Consider the following 18,618-nt stretch of genomic DNA (forward strand, 5'->3'; position numbering starts at 1 on the left):
TGTGTGTGTGTGTGTGTGTGTGTGTGTGTGTGTGTGTGTGTGTGTGTGTGTGTGTGTGGAGGGGGGGAGGGAGCGAGCGAGAGATAGAGGGAGCGAGAGAGGGAGCGAGAGAGAGAGAGAGAGAGAGAGAGAGAGAGAGAGAGAGAGAGAGAGAGAGAGAGAGAGAGAGAGAGAGAGAGAGCGAGAGCGAGAGAGCGGGGAAAGGGGGCTGGGTCTGTGGGACAGTGTTGGGAATCCAGGGGGGGACCGTTGGTTCAACACGCAACATCTGAGTCGTACCAAATCTCTTCTCCACACAGAACCGGACACTACGGTCTACAACAAGCTAATATATCCATTACACCAACTAGTGGGACAATATTGGTCTCGATTACAATGAAAATAGTATTCCTCTCGGCGTTTGGTGCATTTTTCTGTTTTGTCCATTTGCATCTGACAAGCTCCGAAGAGCAGAAAACTCCAGAAGGTATGCACAACATATCTTGTACTACTGGTGTCATACACATACATGCATTGTTTTGTTACCGCTGTATTAGACGTGTGGACTTGTGATTGTGCTTCATCCAGTAGTAGGTAGAGTAGAGTTAGGTTCTCTCGGGAAGGTTCACTGTCCAGTCGAGAATGTTCCTCCAAACACGCCGCTGACGTGGACGGTACTGCCTGTCCCAATGCTGTATTCAACAAGTTGGTGGTTAGCGGTGGTAGGATGATACATATCACAGCCGTAATCACTTAAACGGAGAATTAGGCGAGAGCAAGTCGGCTTTGCTTGGGAGAACTGATACTGTTCACATGAAATCGGATTAAATCTATCCTGCAGCCCCTACCCTTATAAACGTGTCCATAAAGTGATTCATGTTCCTCGTTTAGTTGACTGATTCTCAAATTATTATTTGACTACGTTGAAACCAATTAAATTGTAACATTGTTTGTTAAAGTGTGTGCTCATTTGGTTGGCTTTCAATTAATAACTTTTTCGATCTCAACCGACTTTTGTGTTTATACGCTTTAAATAATGATAGTCGTTTAGTCGGGTGCCTTATTTTTATGTTCTTACAATTTTCAAAACAACTGAAAACGAAATGCATTTGTCCACACGATTTAACAGCTATTAATTGGATTGACTTATTGCAGTTGATGACCCCCGGATAGGGGAAGTAAAGATTATCCTAAATCAGCCAAAAAACTGTTTTACAGTTTTACTTTACATTCTTACTTTCCCTTTACTATCTCACAAACGTCTCGTCTTCCTACAGACCTCCTAGTTTTGACAGTTGCCACCGCAGAGACAGATGGCTTCAGCCGTTTCCTGAGGTCTGCAAAGCTCTTCAACTACACTGTCAAGGTAGGGGCAAATACCCGCAAGTAGATTGACGTTTATCTGAAAGCTTAATTCCTCCTCTAATTCTCTGGCCACAGGGCAAAATAATAAGCCTGATGATAAACCACTGATCGGCTAGTCCTTCAGGCCATGCTTAAAAGTCAACCTGAAGAAAAGAGGTGGTGTTAAGTTGTCTGTACTCCGTCTGGGTAAAAGGTGCTTGGGCGCGGGGAGAAATGGCAAGGGGGGAACTACATGGCCCCCGGAGGAGGCCAGAGGATACGCCTCCTCAAGGAGGCTCTGGAGAAGATGAAGGAGGAGCAGGAGAAGATCATCCTCTTCATAGACAGGTATGTCTCCTTGTTCTCCTGGTGCTGCAGGCTGGATCATTATATGGTTATTTAGCCGGAGAGCAACTTTTTAGATGGTTAGTCATTAATATGCAGGTTGGAGTGGGACACCTTCAAGCTGCAGACATTGGTGTTTGAACCCAGCACATTTTGGCTGGGAGTCAAACTCTAACCACTATACTGTCCTGCTCATCTAGTGGAAGCAGTGGAAACTGCTATTTACACACTACATAATAGATGCCTCTCTCCCAAAAGACACTGAGCATGAACAAAGACGTTACTGACACTGAACAAAAAGCTAGTAGGGGTTAGAGAGCATGTTGCTAAAAAATGCCTACGGGAAGTCTGTAGGCATTTGCATTCAAACCCAGGACTACTCGACTTGGAGTCAACCACCCCTAGCCACTAGACTATCCTGCCCACCTGCTTGTTTCTCTGTCGCAACTGGTTGTTATGATCAGGGAATAGATGTATTATAGCTAAGAAAAGTGTTTCTCCCTTTCACTGCTATTGCCTATGAGTGAAGCCAGCCAGTGCTAGCTAAAATGCTCCACTATGGAACTGTGGCACCTCATATGGAGACACCTTCTCTCCTCTCAAATTGTGATTGGCTTGTCACAGCCGAGTGCAGTGTCCTATAGTCATCGCTGCTCCTCGTTTCTCCTCAGCTATGACGTGGTGTTTGCCTCTGGGCCCAAGGAGCTGCTGAAGAAGTTCCAACAGAGCGGGCACAAGGTGGTGTTCTCCTCAGAGACCCTCATCTGGCCCGACAGACACCTGGAGGACAAGCACCCGCACGTTCGCGAGGGAAACCGCTTCCTGGGGTCGGGAGGTAGGTCCACTGGGGAGGGTGGGGACGGAGGAGGTTTTGGTGGTGGTGGGGTTCAGAGGGAGTTCAACCAGTAGGGGTGGGGACGGTGGTGATGGTGGTGGTGGGGTTTGGGGGTAGGTCCACTGGTGGGGCTGGGGACTGCCGTGGTGGTGGTGGGGTTCAGGGGGTAGGTCCGGTGGTGGGGGTGGGGACGGAGGAGGTGGTGGTGGTGGGGTTCCGAGGTAGGTCCGCTGGTGGTGGTGGGGATGGAGGTGGCGGTGGGGTTGATGATGGAGTGGGGTCGGTAGGTTGGTCCGCTGGTGGTGGTTGGGGTGGTGCCGGTGATGGGGTTGATGATGGTGGTGGTGATGGAGATGGTGGTGAAGGTGTTGGTGGGTTAGCTGTTCTTGGTAATTTAGAAATATACTGGGACAGCACCAAAATCAGAACCAGAATAGCATGAAGTATTTGGGTTTCACTAATGATTGTGCTTTACCTTAAGGGCTCTTTATGGTTCCACGTTCACGCAACGCAATGACCACGCAGACGCGTCGACGCAGTCGTGAACCTTTCTGGTTCAGCGTCGGGTTTTAGTAAGCGGACCAATCACAGCCGTTGCGGCTGCGTCGCCTCAACGGAAGGTTCCAATTTTTAGGAGGCACATGTCAGGCCCTTGCGGTGGACGCAAGAAGGGTCCGCAAGGATGTAAGGGGTCCATAACCCCCTTGCGTTGCGTGAACGTGGGACCATAAACAGCCCTTTATGCTTGATGTTCAGTCACCATTTAGAAACGTCTGTTTAAACAGATGTGCATGTTATAAATTTGTTGTACCTTTTCTTTTAATACATCAACCCCTTTGTTGGTCAGTGTGTGTTTGTCAGTAGGTTTGCCTTTCAGTTTGTTTTGGTCAATGTGTTTGTGTGTGTCAGTGATTGTACACATAGAGGGAAAAAAAAAATAATGTGGAGTTTTTAATGATATGCTGCATGTTCCCTTGAAGGAGTTTATAGTGTCTTTTTATAGGCTGGAAATAGCAGGCTTTCCGCCGGGCAGGAAAACGGCACTGAAGGCACAGAGACCTGCTTTTCATTACCTGACAGGGTCCAGTTTAATAAATATAAGATCATTTTAGTATTTCTTATTACATAATAATAATAATTAGTAATGTGTTACTGTGCTTCGAATAAGGTTATTTCTGTACACACTGTGTCATTATGTAATGTGCGTGTCCAGAAAGAGAGTGAAGTTTTTGAACATGCATTGTGTTCAGTTATTCCCATCAAAGATGGCCAGTGTAACCTCTGGTATGGCTACTGTTATCTGTCCAAGGTAGAGGAATGTGTTGCCATGGTTGCTCGTTCAACTATTTGATATCGGCTGGTGCCGATTTGGTCTGTGACTTTACAAAGCAGCATTACAATGTCTCTTGAACTTTCTCTGTCCTCAGGTTTCATTGGCTACCTTCCTAATGTCAAGACGATGGTTGCTGATTGGACAGGAGAAGACCACGACAGTGACCAACTGTTCTTCACTAACATCTATATCAACCCAGAAAAAAGGGTATGCATACTTATTAGAATTATTAATATGGTTATAACCAACTGTATAAATGTGCAAAACTAGTTTTTTGTTGTTTTTTCCATGTGTACTCAAGTGTAGATAAGTATCTCACAACGTTGTTTTACCTTCCCCGTTTCAGAAATCCATAAATATCACACTGGATAGCAGATGCAGATTGTTCCAAAACCTCAATGGAGCCCTTGGTAAGTGCCTTTACACACGTTACCACACGCTAAAAGGTCTGCTATGACGGCTATTTACCATTTACAATAGAACTTGATTGTTTTGCTAATGAATGCAAAACACTATTTACAAACACTGTTGTCACCTCACCTATATGAGCATCAATAGCACCTGATTGCAGTTTAAAAAGCTCAAGGCAAGGCATCCTCTTTCAGAATCACAGCTAACATATTTACATAGACTTTAACATTCGCAGCTGACATATTTACTTAGCCTTTAGCAATTAAAGCTAACGTGTGAGAAACAAATAAAGAAATATAAATACCTGGCTAAGAGATTGCTAGCTAGCCTGTTTGTAACAATGTTATTAGTACTAGCCCGAGGCCACCTTGCAGTAATTGTTCTGCTGAGATAAGCTACTTTCCCTGGCTGGGAAACCCAGGTGGTTATTTATTATTTATTCCCCAGGTGGTAGGGGTTAATAGCTGTGGTGTAAAGATGAAGGGATACACCCCCCCTGCTGCCACTTGCTTCCTTGCTATTGGTTGGTTGCCCCCAAGCTGAGATATGCAGGCAAACATTGCAGGATCATATATTGAAAAAAGAACACAGGGGCGATTGTCATTTTTAATGAGCACTGCAAGTTTAGACATGATCATCCTCCGAGAGATCTTTCGCTCCGTCTCTCTCTGCATGTTGTCTTACTCCCCTTCACTCTGTTTGTTTTACTGCTTCCCCCCTTGCTGTCCTGTGCCGCCTTGGTGAGGAATGTATAGTTTGCAAGAGAAAGAGAGTGAGAGAGAGACTGAAGGATCTATTTTACACAGAGATCCCACAATATTACTGTACAGAAGACCCAGCATTATTCCGGTTTTGCTTTCTACACAGAACCATCTATAGCCGGCGTATTGCCCCCTCCCCCCCCCGTTTGTGCCTTTACATGGCTCAGTACACACTCTGTAACTTCCTGTAACTACTGCTGCCAGAATTAAGGCGAAATAACAAGGCCCCCCCATTTCATGTTTGTACCTTTTACACAGAAGGCGAGGAGGAATAATGTTCTTGGCTTGAACAGACTGTAAAATAATCAAGTGAGTTACAAGGTGTAAGGGGGGGGGGGGTGCTGGAGACCGAGAGACAAACTGAGAGAAGGAGGGAGAGAGTGGGATAGTTAGGGTGGGGGGGGGGGCACTGAGGTACAAGGAGAAAGAGGGGGACATAGAGCCAGAGGGACATGCTGAGAAGGAGGGAGAGAGAGAGAGGAGGGGGGGCACAGAAAGAGAGAGACAGATATGTGCCTGAGGTCACGTAGCCCGATGAATGAAAAGAAAGTGGGAGGAGTAAAGAAGGGAGGATGGGGGGAAGCAGGAAGGCTGGCGAACTACCAATTTTCCATGCCTCCCCCAGATGTGTTTGAGAGAGCCCAGCTCTGCTGCAAAGAACAGCTGTATTGTGTGAGTGGGCGTCGCTTAATCCTATAGGAACACTCTGCTGGAGACTTCTCTGGACTTTAATGCACACGGCCACCATGCATTGCTTTATCTTTAACAAAGTTGGTCACTTTTATTTTTTACAGTACTTCAAATACGCCAGCATAGTTGGGTTTAGGTCTAACAACACTACATTTAGATGAAGTGAATAACGGCAGTTTTGAGTTTGATATTCACTTTATGTTTTGGATAATTTCAATTGGTTATTAATTAATAGAAAGCATGTGTGTATGTGTGTGGTTGTTTTTTTTGTGTGTGTGCGTGTGTGTGTGTGTGTGTGTGTGTGTGTGTGTGTGTGTGCTTGGCTGTCGCGTGCATGTGTATGTAGATGAGGTGGTGCTGAAGTTTGAGGACAGCCGGGTAAGGGCCAGGAATGTGCTGTACGACACACTTCCGGTCATCGTCCATGGCAACGGCCCAACCAAGGTAGCCAGCAAAGAAACACATTTAAGTAGAGTTAGGAATCAACCAGTAGAAACGTATGAAATTGTATGAATACCAAAATGAGCTAAGTAGTAAAACGGAGGGATTAGGTCTACTTTGACTGAACTAAACTAAACTTTAACTTCGACTTACACTTTGGTCTACAACTTTGTACCACTGTACAGCATACTAGTACATGTATTCAATGCATCTTATTAACAGCCATCAAAGTGCTTTGAATCTTTCATATCAATTGAATCGGTCCTCTTCCCAGCCAAAAAGGTAATGTTTTGATCCCCAATGTTGGATAAAAGCATCTGCTAAACAGGGTCATTGTGTCCCCAGCTGCAGATCAACTACCTTGGCAACTACATTCCCAAGGTTTGGACCTTTGAAACCGGCTGCACTGAATGTCACCAGGACCTCAGACCTCTCACTGGGATCAAGGTGAGCCATCCGCCCTCCCTCTCTGAACCACCTGTAATGTGCACTCTCACTTTCTTAGCGAGGTGCACAGCATGCTGAACAGCTGCCACCAGCCTTATTACCCACCTAACTACAGGTGAGGTCATACTTAATGAGCCCCTCTGTGAGGTCTTAGCGTTGTAAATGGCCCAGCCTGACCCAGACTAGCTAGTGTCCTCAAATGAGAGCATCACTTAGTGACGTTTTCTGGAAAGAGCACATCTTTCCAGAAAACGTTGTGGAAGGGAATGATGGAAAGTCTCCTGGATGTTTCTATCTGTGCTGTACTTGTTCTGCTTGTGTTTGAACAGGACTGTGTTTACTATACCACCCATCGTCACGGCACCTTACACAACCTTTCGCTCTCTGCTTGGATGCCAGATCCCTGTTCAACAACAAAAAGGAAAATTAAACCACCACAGATTGTGTTAGTGAGATGTAAAGTTCAGTGGACCTGCTTAAATGGAAGAACCTAAATGGCAACAGCAGTTTGATTTTAAAGATTGTTTTGTTTATGTCTGGTTGTGTTTGTGTCTCCAGGAGAGTGAATTTCCGCTGGTGATGATCGGGGTCTTCATTCAGCAGCCCACCCCCTTTCTCACCGTCTTCTTTGAACGCCTACTGAATCTTCAGTACCCCAAGAACCGACTGAAACTCTTCATATACAACCAGGTGAGGGTTGAATGCCTGGGGTAACTCCACTCAAGCTATGCTAATGATTTAAGACATTTACAAGATGGATAATATAATAATTAGCTTTTTGATGACATTGCGAATAATATGTTATAACACTACAGTACATTACACTACACTACTCTACACTACACTACACTACATAACACTACACCTCGCTACACTACACTACACTACTCTCTACACTACACTACACAAAAAGTATTGCGTGTCAAATCACACATGAGATAGCAATCAGGCTGATACCATCCGTCTACCTATCCTCCGCCATCATCCTTCTTGTTTGTTTAGCACTGGGTGTGATGGCATTGCACTGCATGGTTGGATGATCCTAACAGTGGCTCGGGTGGGGATCAACCCACCCGAGGGGTATGGTCCCACTTCCTCCCTTCTTCCTCTCTTCCTCCCTTCTTGATCAAACGTGTGCTAGCTTGCGCTGTTTACATTCACCGTAGGCCAGGAATGTACCAGCTAGTAGCGAAGCTACTCAGGGCCTGTGATTTACACAACACTGATAATGGAGAATAGCCGCTAAGTTCAGGATATTTTTTTGAAAAATGGTGAACTAAAATGAGAAATAATTCATAATAAAGTGACTTAGGGAGGCGGAGAAAGGCTGGCCCGCTTGTCGGTTTTCTAAAAACAAACCTAATGTTCCTACATGCTGTTGTGTTGTAGTGGTAGTCTAGTTATCCCTAATGAAGGTATCCTTACTGGGTGTATACTACTCAAATATAAACCCTTCACTGGGGACAGCCTGGCTGGTGGTTGGTCTGTGGGTGTAGCTGGGGTAGCCGACCTAGGTTTAGGGTGCAGGTTAGGCAGACAGCTGGGGGGGGGGGGGCAGGGAGCTGGGGTTAAAGGGACAGCCTGGTGCCGAGCAGCAGACAGGCCCAGAGGAATGCAGGGTCACACAGACAGTTTTATTCTTAGGAACTATTTTAGGCTAGCTTCAGGAGACCTGGTTGAGTGGGGTATACAACGTCTTTATATAGTTTATATTCATACATCATAACAGCCTATAACATTACATTATGACAACTTATTTCTAAACCAAAAATAGAAAGGGGCGGAGTTACGCCTTGTTTCCTGTTTCAACTCGGAATTGGAGAGAGGAGATTTAAGGGCACTTTCAGATCCCCGTTATTGGTCAAAAGAAATATGAAACGAAAGAAATATGAAACGAAAGAAAGTGAAACGCCGCTTTCACCCGATTTGAGCTTGTCTGCATTTAGACTTTAGATTTATATAAATCTAAAGTCGTATTTGTGTAACTATGAGAGACCCAATAGACAGCCCTCAGTATGTCATCTCACAGAGAACTATGGAGACTATGGTACTCTTGGTCAAGCAAGCAGAGATAATTATTCACAAGAGTGGAGTATATTATACATAACTCAGCCTAGTAAGCTATTTTATTTGGGCATTTGTGTCAGCAGTTTTGGACATCAAGACCACAATCACTTGACAGTTCCTACCATATCCAAATATGTGATAGTATTACGTCACTGAGGTCACACAGATGTTTTTGAGACCCCTTTAGACACACAGCAGCATGATCTTTGGAGAAGAGGTAAAACTGTGAGTTGAAGGGTTAAAGGGCAGAGATGGGTTTTTATGCACTCAGAAACACAGCTCTATGGTACAACACTTGGTAAAGCACCTCACACACAGCACTTCTTAGAGCTCAGAGCCTGGTCTGTTTTAATGGTCTACATTTTGCCTACACAGCAGGTCCTACTTCCTCCAGCTTTTCATCGTAAATTTTGAATTTGCTGATGTTCATAAAATCAAATCATAAAATCACTTGTTAAATTAATTTAAATTGAGTGCATTTAGCAAACGCTCTTATCCAAAAGGACTTACAACCATTCACACACACATTGACCCACACAAGAGATTATTAATATACATTTATATTATACTATTTCATCGATTTAGCAGATGATTTCATCCAAAGACACGCACAGTGAATTCACATGCATGTCATGAGGCCTTTAGCAGGACACCCTAACCCTAGACCTGGTAGAAGGACAGGGCATCTTGCTAGAGATCTTTTACAGGTTGGACTGCTTAACGAAACATGACCTCTTCCTCCACCAGGAGAGCCACCACAAGAAACAGGTGGACTCCTTCCTGGAGAGCCATGGCGGTCTGTACCAGGACGTCAAGGTGGTGGGCCCAGAGGGAGAAGACACCGACAGTATCTCCTCGCGCAACCTTGGCCTGTGAGTTGGTTTTATATATATATTTTTGTTGTTTTGTGCCTTGCATGGCACAGTGAAGACAGACAGGAGAGTTAGGGTGAAGAAGAGAGGATATGACATGTAGCATAGGACTGAAGGTAGAAATCATGCTTATGTGGTTAGTGCACTTGCGGGTTGAGTCACTGAAGCCTCCTACCCACCGGGCGACTTTTAAAGTCGGGGCGGATTTGGGCAGGACACTCTAATGACTGGTCTTGACTATCAGTCTTGCCTTGCTGTCGGGTTGGTACACACTACTAGGTGACTGGGGACATGTGGTTGGTCCACACATGAGGACGGTACTTTCAGGTTCGGTATTTTCAGGTTCTCCGTGCCTTCTCTGAAAACTTGGCCAAAAAATATATATATATATTGGTTTATCTAGGAATGCACTGTTGCAAAGATGTCATGTCTATTCTTCAAAAGTCAAAGTAAAAACAGAGAAATGGTATAAACTACAAATGGAATATGGATTTGTCAGCGTGTCTATCACTTCAAAGACTTGTTGCTCTTGTAGTTATGCAGCAGTTTAAGCTATTTACAATTAAAAGGAAGTAAATCATGGGTTAATGTCTGACTGTCAACATTTAAATCCACATATCTGAGTCATCAGTCACAAGGAATGGGCGTTTGTTTCTTCCCAATGGCTGTTACCACCGTAGTCGCCCATTTTAGTCTCAGTCCCCCCCTCATTATGTGAGTCAGGTCCGATAATATCAAAGTGTGGGCAAGTGGTCAGAGCTGCTCTGGTGCTGTTGCTTTGGTCTGAGATGACAGCACCCCACTTCTTTGAATAAAGTAAATAAGAGCTCTCCCCTGATTACCCTAAGCATACACTCAGGCTAGTCTGTGTGACAATGACTTGGCCCGGTTTAGTTTTAAGACTCAGGATAAGCAAGGGAATGAGTGCTTCTTGCAATTAAGCTGATGTCTGATTGAATGTATGCCAAGTCAATGTGGCTGGAATGTTTTTCGTGACTCATGTGAATTCGGTCCTTATTCCAGAGATTTGTGTCGACAAGACAAAGAGTGTAAATACTTCTTCAGCGTGGACGGCGAAGTGGTCCTGAAGAACAAGGACACGCTCAAAATACTCATCGAGCAAAACCTGTGAGTATATACCAACATATACGTATATATATAAATATATACCCATTCATCGGAATGTCCCTAATGTGCTCAATTCATCTGTTGTAAGCAACTATTTATTACTGAACATTTTTCGTTGATATTTCTTCATTTTTGTTTGAAAGGAAGGTATTTGCATCAAACGCAGTATGGGTTTAAAATAATAAAATATATTGTTCTTAATGTAACTAATTTTTTTTTTTAATTTAAAAATAATAATAATACATAACGAAACCTAACCTCTCCTGGCTGTTCTCTCTGTCTGCCCCCAGGCCCATCGTGGCTCCCATGATCACCAGGGCCGGCCGGCTGTGGAGCAACTTCTGGGGCGCGCTCAGCGCTGACGGCTTCTACGCCCGCTCCGAGGACTACGTAGACATCGTCCAGGGACGCAGGGTGTAGGTTCATCATGTTGACATCCTAGCTGCGGGAACTGTATATATTTGTGTTATCCCGAATGTATAAAGCCTTTTACTGTACTGTTTAAAGACAGCCTGTTTATGAAGTGCGCGGACAGTCCCCAGCATGGCCATAGCAGTCATAGTCGTGGTTTGGTGACGCAGTTCCTGCACTCTAAAAAGCTTAAAGGTGACATATTATACCACCAGGTGTGAGTGTGATTAGCCACTACAAGCCGTTTTGAAAATCTGCCTCTGCTGACATCACAAGTGGGCGTGTCCACCTAGATGTATGAAGGACAGATGAGCAACATTTGCTACAGTCCACTGGGTAGGCTGGTAGACTGATCTATCCAGCACACATCTAGGTGGGCATGCCCACTGGTGATGTCAGAAGAGGCCGATTTTCAAAACAGCTTGTAACGGCTAATCACACTCACACCTGGTGGTATAATATGTCACCTTTAAGATCTCGGAGGTGAGCGACATGCAACAAATCGCCTTACGAGCCGTGATGTCGTCATTTCTTGTCTGCGCCGGCTAGCACAGTTCTCGCACTGCGACTATAAATGTGGTTGAAGTTGTGTGTCGTTTGCGTATAGTGAATATACAGTGTAACCAAGTCTGCTGTACTGTGAACATGTGCGGCACTGCAGTGTGTGTGTGTGTGTGTGTGTGTGTGTGTGGATGCCTAGTGTGAGCCCGGTTTAAACCCTGTGCTGTGGCTGCAGGGGGGTGTGGAACGTGCCCTACATCTCCAGCGTGTACCTGGTGAAGGGGGACGTGCTTCGCTCCGGAGTCCCCGACTACGACCTGTTCAGCTCAGACACACAGGACGCGGACATGGCCTTCTGCACAGGTGTTCGCAGCAAGGTGGGTTTTTTCCTTTCTTACTTTACTTGTGCAGTTTAATAGGACTTTACTACACCTGATTTTTGAAGTCATAGTCAAGTTGTGTTGTCCAATGTGCAGTATACTACAGCAGGGAAAGCGGGAAAGGAGGGTCCAGGTATACAATAGACTATATAATAATAATTGTATGAAGATGTGCAGGGACAAATGATTACAAGACATATTATTCAACAAAATATTCCATTGCTAATTCCAAAAATATGTATGCTATAACATATCATAAGTTGCCAGAATCATTAATGTATTTAAAATCGTACCATTTTGAATTAAATGATATTCACCCATTCAACTTCACTGACCCTTGCATCTGATGCATGGTCCTCCACTGAATCTCAGGGGGTTTTCATGTACGTTACCAACATGCACACGTTCGGGCGCATCCTGTCTGTGGAGAACTACCAGACAAAGCACCTCCACAATGACCTCTGGCAGATCTTCGAAAACCCTGTGGTAAGATTCATCTCATGAAGCAGATGACAGCACGGATCATCTGCTTATAACGATTACCTCCTCTCTGTGTGTACTTGTCTGTACTTGTTTGTGTACTTTTGACAACATATGTGAGATTCCAAACATTGAAGTTAACAAATTGAACTATCATTCCCTCAGGACTTCGAAGAGCGGTACATCCATGAGAATTACTCCCTCATCATGAGAAACAAGCTGATTGAAACTGTGAGTCACTATGAATTAAGACTAACTCCTAATAAAGAGTAACTTTCAAATAAAGGTTACTGACTTAACACTTTGCTAGCATTGTTAAGCCAATAGTCTTAAGGTGAGATTTAAGGTGTACCACTCAATTGTCATTCAGACCTTTATCGGACCACCTCATGTGCAAATAATAAAAAATAGATAATTGCACATGCAGTGGTTTGCTCAACTCTTTGCTCCAGACCCTTCTGCAGGGCAAACTCAAATCGCCGGCAGAATGGGCGGGGCTACCCAATCTAACAGAAAGCAGCAATGCTGCTTATACTTCCACTGTGTTTATACAGCAAACACAAATGAACACAAAACAAATGATGGAGTGCACAAAGGGACACTATTTCTGAAGTAATAACAAACCATAATAGTGCATTTACTGACATGTATTTATGATATATTTATTTATTATCTATTTATTTTTTATTATTGTATAATTTGTCTATTTGTTCGACTCCCAGCGAAAGTACTCATTAATGACACGTATTCAAAACAATTCACTGCTAGTCGCTTTGGATAAATAATCTGTGAAATGACCAAATACTAAATGTTACTTAATAACCTCAAGCATCTCAAAATGACAGGTGGGCAAACATTACCTGTTGTGCAGCTGCATATATAATATTGAAGGTTTTGATGAAGGTGTTTTCTGTGTGTTGCTTCCAGCCCTGCCCCGATGTGTACTGGTTCCCCATGTTCTCGGAGGTGGCCTGCGACCACTTTGTGCAGGAGATGGAACACTTTGGGCAGTGGTCCGGGGGCGGTACCGTGGTACGTATTAATACCCCTCCAGGAACAGACACCAGGTCATCGGGTTCACTGTGGATACCGGAACAGTGGCAGTGTTAGAGGGTTAGTTTGTTTGTTTTGTTTAGCCAGCCAGTTCTTCCCGTTAAACAATCCAATAAGCAGTTGAAGGGGTTGTAGTAGAGGTTATATCTATGCTGATGGGGACATTTTCAGCCATATCAGCCATATATTGTTGAAATCTCTGAAACCCTCAGTGAAAAAGCTGGTAAAGACCCACAGCTACAAAAAGAAAAAGAAAAAGAAAGGAAGGAAATATGCCTATATTTACACACTGCCATAAATATCAACAATATATTCATATCCATAGCACCCAACTTACTCCTTACTTACTGCGCCCTTTTGCTCTGAACACATGCCATTATGTGTAATTTCTTTATTTGGTGTTTTGTTGTGAACTTCGTCAACTCTGTGGTTGGCATTTAAAGACCGACCGTTATAGCAGCTTCCCATTTTATAACAGCCACATGGGCACCGATTTATTCACAGATTGCTGCACATACCAAGCCGATTTGTTTTTATAGCAAGCAACCCATACCTTTTCTAATGTGCTTTGAATGCTTTTGTCCTGAAGAAGTGCAGCTGCTGAATGCATCGGTTTCAATCAGGGACTGACAACCGCAGATTTAACCAAAGATTGCAGGTTAAAGTGACTCTTACTTTCATTTAAATTGATTGGAATGTTTTTTGACATTCCATAATTTTTGTCCTGAATTTAGCCTCTTCTAATCTTAGTTTCTGCATTGTTTTTGTGATTTGTTATGTTATTTGCTTACATGTTTGCACGACCAGTGTTATGGTTATAACCTAACTAACCCTGGAAGGAGGAATCCCTGTTCTCTGAAGAGTCCTTCCCTTTAGATGGTTTGGGTTGGGGGGGGGGGGGGTTGTTTAACATAGGCCTGTGAAGCCCTTTGAGGCTGTTACTGTGATAAAGGGTTATACATTTAAAATTCACTTGACTTGGGCAGTGGAATTCAACATTTTGTGAGTTATTTAGTTTTTGGTCAGCTCAGTTGTAACAAAGTAAAATACTAAGACAAAACAAAATAATTCATGCTTTTAAAGAAAATGACAAGCAGGTGAAAAGTTGTCCTGGCAAAGTTCAGCACCTGAACCCGTCTTTTGTCTGTCTGCATCTTGCAGGACAAGAGGATCCAGGGGGGCTATGAGAACGTGCCCACCATCGACATCCACATGAACCAGGTGGGCTACGAGAAGGAGTGGCACAAGCTGCTGCTGGACTACGTGGCTCCCATCACAGAGAAGATGTTCCCTGGGTACTACACCAAGGTAAGCCCCGGGAGATAGTGGATGAAGGAGCCATTTCAGATCTTTGAAGGACAGTTGATGTTAGTTTAGAATGTCGGGAAGCTTTATTCATTGAAACATATATATATGTTTTTGTTTTTTTAAATTGAATAATACATTTAATATGATTTTTTTAAATCTAAAATCGAAATCTAAACCTAATCTCAATGATATTTTGGTCAAATTTTAATTATTTTCTAACCCATTATGCAATGCCATTTTCATACTTGTATGCCATAATTCGGTTTTGTGTAGTCAGAAATGTCCATGGCCTACAAAGACAGGTGACTGCACATCCCATACAGATTTTTTATATCATCGTATTTCACAATATTCAAACAATAGTTTGAATGAGCAAACAATTGGGTTGCACATTATTATCAGATTGCTCTAGAAGTTTTTGTCAATGCAGTAATATTACTATGACAATGTTAATAGCACTGTGGTCTATTGCCTTACATGAACATACATTGATAATTATTGGATCTCAACTATTTACAGCAGAAATACAATCTATCAATATTTGCATACACTGTATATATTATTTATTCCTAACTGGTGTATGATGATATCGTAGCATATTATGTAGCCAGATGTGTTACTCTGTGCTGAACCCCCCTGCTCCTACTCCTCCTCCTCGTCCTCCTCCTCCTCATGTCTTCCCTCATCAGTGTGAAACCAACCTGAACTTTGTGGTTCGGTACAAACCTGACGAGCAGCCCCTGCTCCGGCCTCACCACGACGCCTCCACTTTCACTATAAACGTAGCACTCAACACCAAAGACGTTGACTACCAGGTAAACGGTGGTTCCCGGCCCGTAGCGCTAGCCGGCCTTCACCAGACGGGACCTTTAACCCAACCCGTAGTCCGTCCGTCCGTCCGTCCTGTCCCCTTTGTCCCCTTCTCTTCTCTCTTGTCTTCCTGGGGAGAGTGAATGCTGGCGTGATGAGGCCGAGAAAGGGGGGGGCGTCGACGCTGGATGCAAGGGCAGACACACACACACACCTCTCCCCGACCCCATCGCGGTTTCTATGTTGCACTGGCATGACTGTGTTCTTCCCCTCCCCTGTATTTGTGTTTGTGTTTGCAGGCTCAGTTTGACTTGGCTTTTGTAGTTAGATATAAGCCAGACGAACAGCCTTCTTTAAGGCCGCACCACGATGCCTCGACATTCACTATAAATCTTGCACTCAATCAAGTGGGCCTTGATTACCAGGTGAGTGGTTGTGTGTGTGTGTGCGTGGATCCCCCGACATAGACAGTTTGATCTTATAGGAGAGCGATGGACCTGAAGTGCTGGTTCTGGTAGGATAAAGTAGTTACAAATTAAACACAACCAAAGAAAAAGCGTAAGGTAAGGTGAGGGGACATTTATAACCTTTGGACAGTATTTTAGAGAGTTCTACACACTACTACTACTACTTTAAAGTTTGCTGCCATCTATTGGTTAAAATTGTTATCACTGGTACATTCAATTGGCTAACCGCTAGTAGTTTTGTTTTATGGCTAAAACATAATATTATATCATAATATATTGAGTTTTATATAACACCTAGAGTTTTAGTCAGTTCATAGTTTCACATTCTCCTCTTTAATGTAGGTAAGGGTGTTTTCATCCTGAAGATGGAAAATACTTAACATGATGCATGATAACATGACCGTGACACCATTATTAATGAATAATGCAGCATAAATATAAATGAATAAATATAATATTATCACAAATATATGAATATACAGAATATGTATAATAATAAAGCTATAAATATTTGATATTTAGGTAATTAAAATAAAAAAGATATATTAAAAAAATAGTAAAGCAGAATGCAACGCATGGTGCTTAATGTGATTCACTAATATCTAATAGCACAATATAACTTAATAGCATGTTATGTGTCTTTGGTGACATTTCATATACATTCATTCAGTCAACTCTGTGTTTGTCATTCTGCTCTGCATGTCAAAGACATTCCACCCCAGAGGTGTTTCCTGTGAATGTGTCTTGTCTTTCTCCATCTTTTAAAATTATAAATTGTAGAATTTGTGGTACTATTCAAGAAATGTATTATATATATGTAATTATCTATGATCATTGTTACCAAGCTACCATTATCTTTGCTTGAATTTATTATTTCAGTCCTTGAACCCAAGTTATTCAGTAAATCAATGATATGAGATCTAGATCTACATTATGTCAACTATAATATGAAAATGCCAACACAATTTAATTTTTTTTAACTGCAGCCATCACTTTTGTTTCAAATTATTTGAGACTAGACTTAGACTTAGACTTTCTTTATTTGTCATCCAATACACACACCATCAGTGCACACATTAAACTAAATTTCGTTACTCGTCAACCAAGAAAAAATATTTCTAATTCTGTAGAGTAAAATCTGCTATTGAACAAAATTGATGGCTACAGTATACCAAAGCCATATTTATGGTTCTGACTCCAACAGTACAGCCTGATTAACTTCCTTGTTTCATTTGTGTTTCCCTGTTATTCTGCTGACGGCAGGGTGGAGGCTGTCGATTCCTCCGCTACAACTGTTCAGTCGAAGCGCCCCGAAAAGGCTGGGCTCTCATGCACCCTGGCCGGCTCACCCACTACCATGAGGGGCTCCCCACTACCGGGGGTGTCCGATACATCGCCGTCTCCTTTATTGACCCCTGATCTGAGCAGTTAGCAGAACACATGCGGTGACACGCTGCAGAATCCTCCCTTTGGTGCTAATACCCATGATGAAGTTTAGACGTAGATGCACAACGAGATACTGCAAGATTAAATAAGACGTACTTTGCCAGAGCAGTGATGGTTGGTTTAGATGGTTAAGTTAAATATAAAGTTTAAAATGGTTACCTTAAGTTCAGTTCAGGTATAAAGTTTGAAATGGTTACCTTTAGGTTCAGTTCAAGTGTAAAGCATATAATATTTAAGTTTAGGAATTAGCTTAGAGGTAGGGAATCATGGGAAATCCCACAGGAGAAGTCTGTGTCGTTACACCCAGAAGGTGTCAGTGGAGGCAGAAGGTTACACCACTTTTGCCTTAGATTTGCTTTGAATTGTTCCCTCTAGTAGTGGCTGTGAATATGTATTTGTGATCTACAAAAACTGCAGTTGTCCAGTTGGGATGAGCCCAGAGTGTGTATATGTGTTTATTGTCGTAGAAGTCCGGAAGATTCCAAGACCAAAGTGTGCTGAGTGAGACCTCTGGCTGAATTTTTCTCAGGAAAAGGCAGTTCAGCTTAATAATTGAATAATACAACACTTTCTAATAATTATCCTGAAGATTTGAGTTTGATAATAAGTTAACAGCGGCTTTCAGTATTATAGTCAATCATTTCTGTAATTCAGTCTCCTCATTTCAGCACATGTACTCCAAAGGTCCTGAGCGAGTCATTCTGTCATGGTATCTTTATTTATTTTTTATACGTGTGACTATATGCCAGATATCCGTGTTACATTCATGTGCAATATCCGGGACCTTTCTGTAAAATTGAATGTGGAAATCAGGTAACCTATTTCTCCTTTTATCGTAGACTCAGACCTCAACTGAGTTGTCAAAAATCCTTAAGCCCTTTTAAATTGTTCTGACTGTTGTTCTTACATAAAGTCACCCCCCCCCATATCCTGAATTGTTAATAAAATGTCACCTTATGAATCGTGCATTCTTATTGGCTTCTACATAAGCTTCTACAGGTGCATATGTCACTGTTAGTACTGGTGAAAAGCAATAATTCCAATGTAGACAATCTGATTTGATATTAAAGAAGCTAATTGTTAATATCATGTCGAGTTTCATTCTTAAT

General features: G+C 42.9%; 1 protein-coding gene across 3 annotated transcripts; it reads left to right on the forward strand.

Moving 5' to 3' along the window:
* The first annotated feature begins 244 nt into the window (after window positions 1–244).
* On the forward strand, window positions 245–18,593 carry plod1a (procollagen-lysine, 2-oxoglutarate 5-dioxygenase 1a). Of its 3 annotated transcripts, XM_084479975.1 has the most exons (20): window positions 245–466; window positions 1,257–1,345; window positions 1,538–1,671; window positions 2,340–2,503; window positions 3,931–4,043; window positions 4,183–4,246; window positions 6,045–6,142; window positions 6,485–6,586; window positions 7,145–7,276; window positions 9,401–9,525; window positions 10,549–10,653; window positions 10,944–11,069; window positions 11,801–11,942; window positions 12,318–12,431; window positions 12,591–12,656; window positions 13,353–13,457; window positions 14,640–14,786; window positions 15,476–15,601; window positions 15,896–16,021; window positions 17,327–18,593. In XM_084479975.1, exons 1-20 carry the CDS (start codon window positions 376–378, stop codon window positions 17,480–17,482), a joined length of 2,325 nt encoding a protein of 774 aa, XP_084336101.1. In that variant the 5' UTR covers window positions 245–375; the 3' UTR covers window positions 17,483–18,593. The 3 variants fall into 3 exon arrangements, with proteins under 3 accessions (XP_084336101.1, XP_084336100.1, XP_084336099.1); XM_084479974.1 differs by lacking the exon at window positions 15,896–16,021; XM_084479973.1 differs by lacking the exon at window positions 15,476–15,601.
* Window positions 18,594–18,618: the final 25 nt, after the last annotated feature.

The sequence above is a fragment of the Micromesistius poutassou genome (assembly GCF_964030765.1).
Source record: "Micromesistius poutassou genome assembly, chromosome: 15".
Classification (NCBI taxonomy): Eukaryota; Metazoa; Chordata; class Actinopteri; order Gadiformes; family Gadidae; genus Micromesistius; species Micromesistius poutassou.

Coding starts and splice junctions, on each gene's coding strand:
- plod1a (XM_084479975.1), top strand. CDS start 376: ATGAAAATAGTATTCCTCTCGGCGTTTGGTGCATTTTTCTGTTTTGTC. Junction 12,432..12,590: donor AGATCTTCGAAAACCCTGTG/GTAAGATTCATC, acceptor TCATTCCCTCAG/GACTTCGAAGAGCGGTACAT. Junction 16,022..17,326: donor AAGTGGGCCTTGATTACCAG/GTGAGTGGTTGT, acceptor TGCTGACGGCAG/GGTGGAGGCTGTCGATTCCT.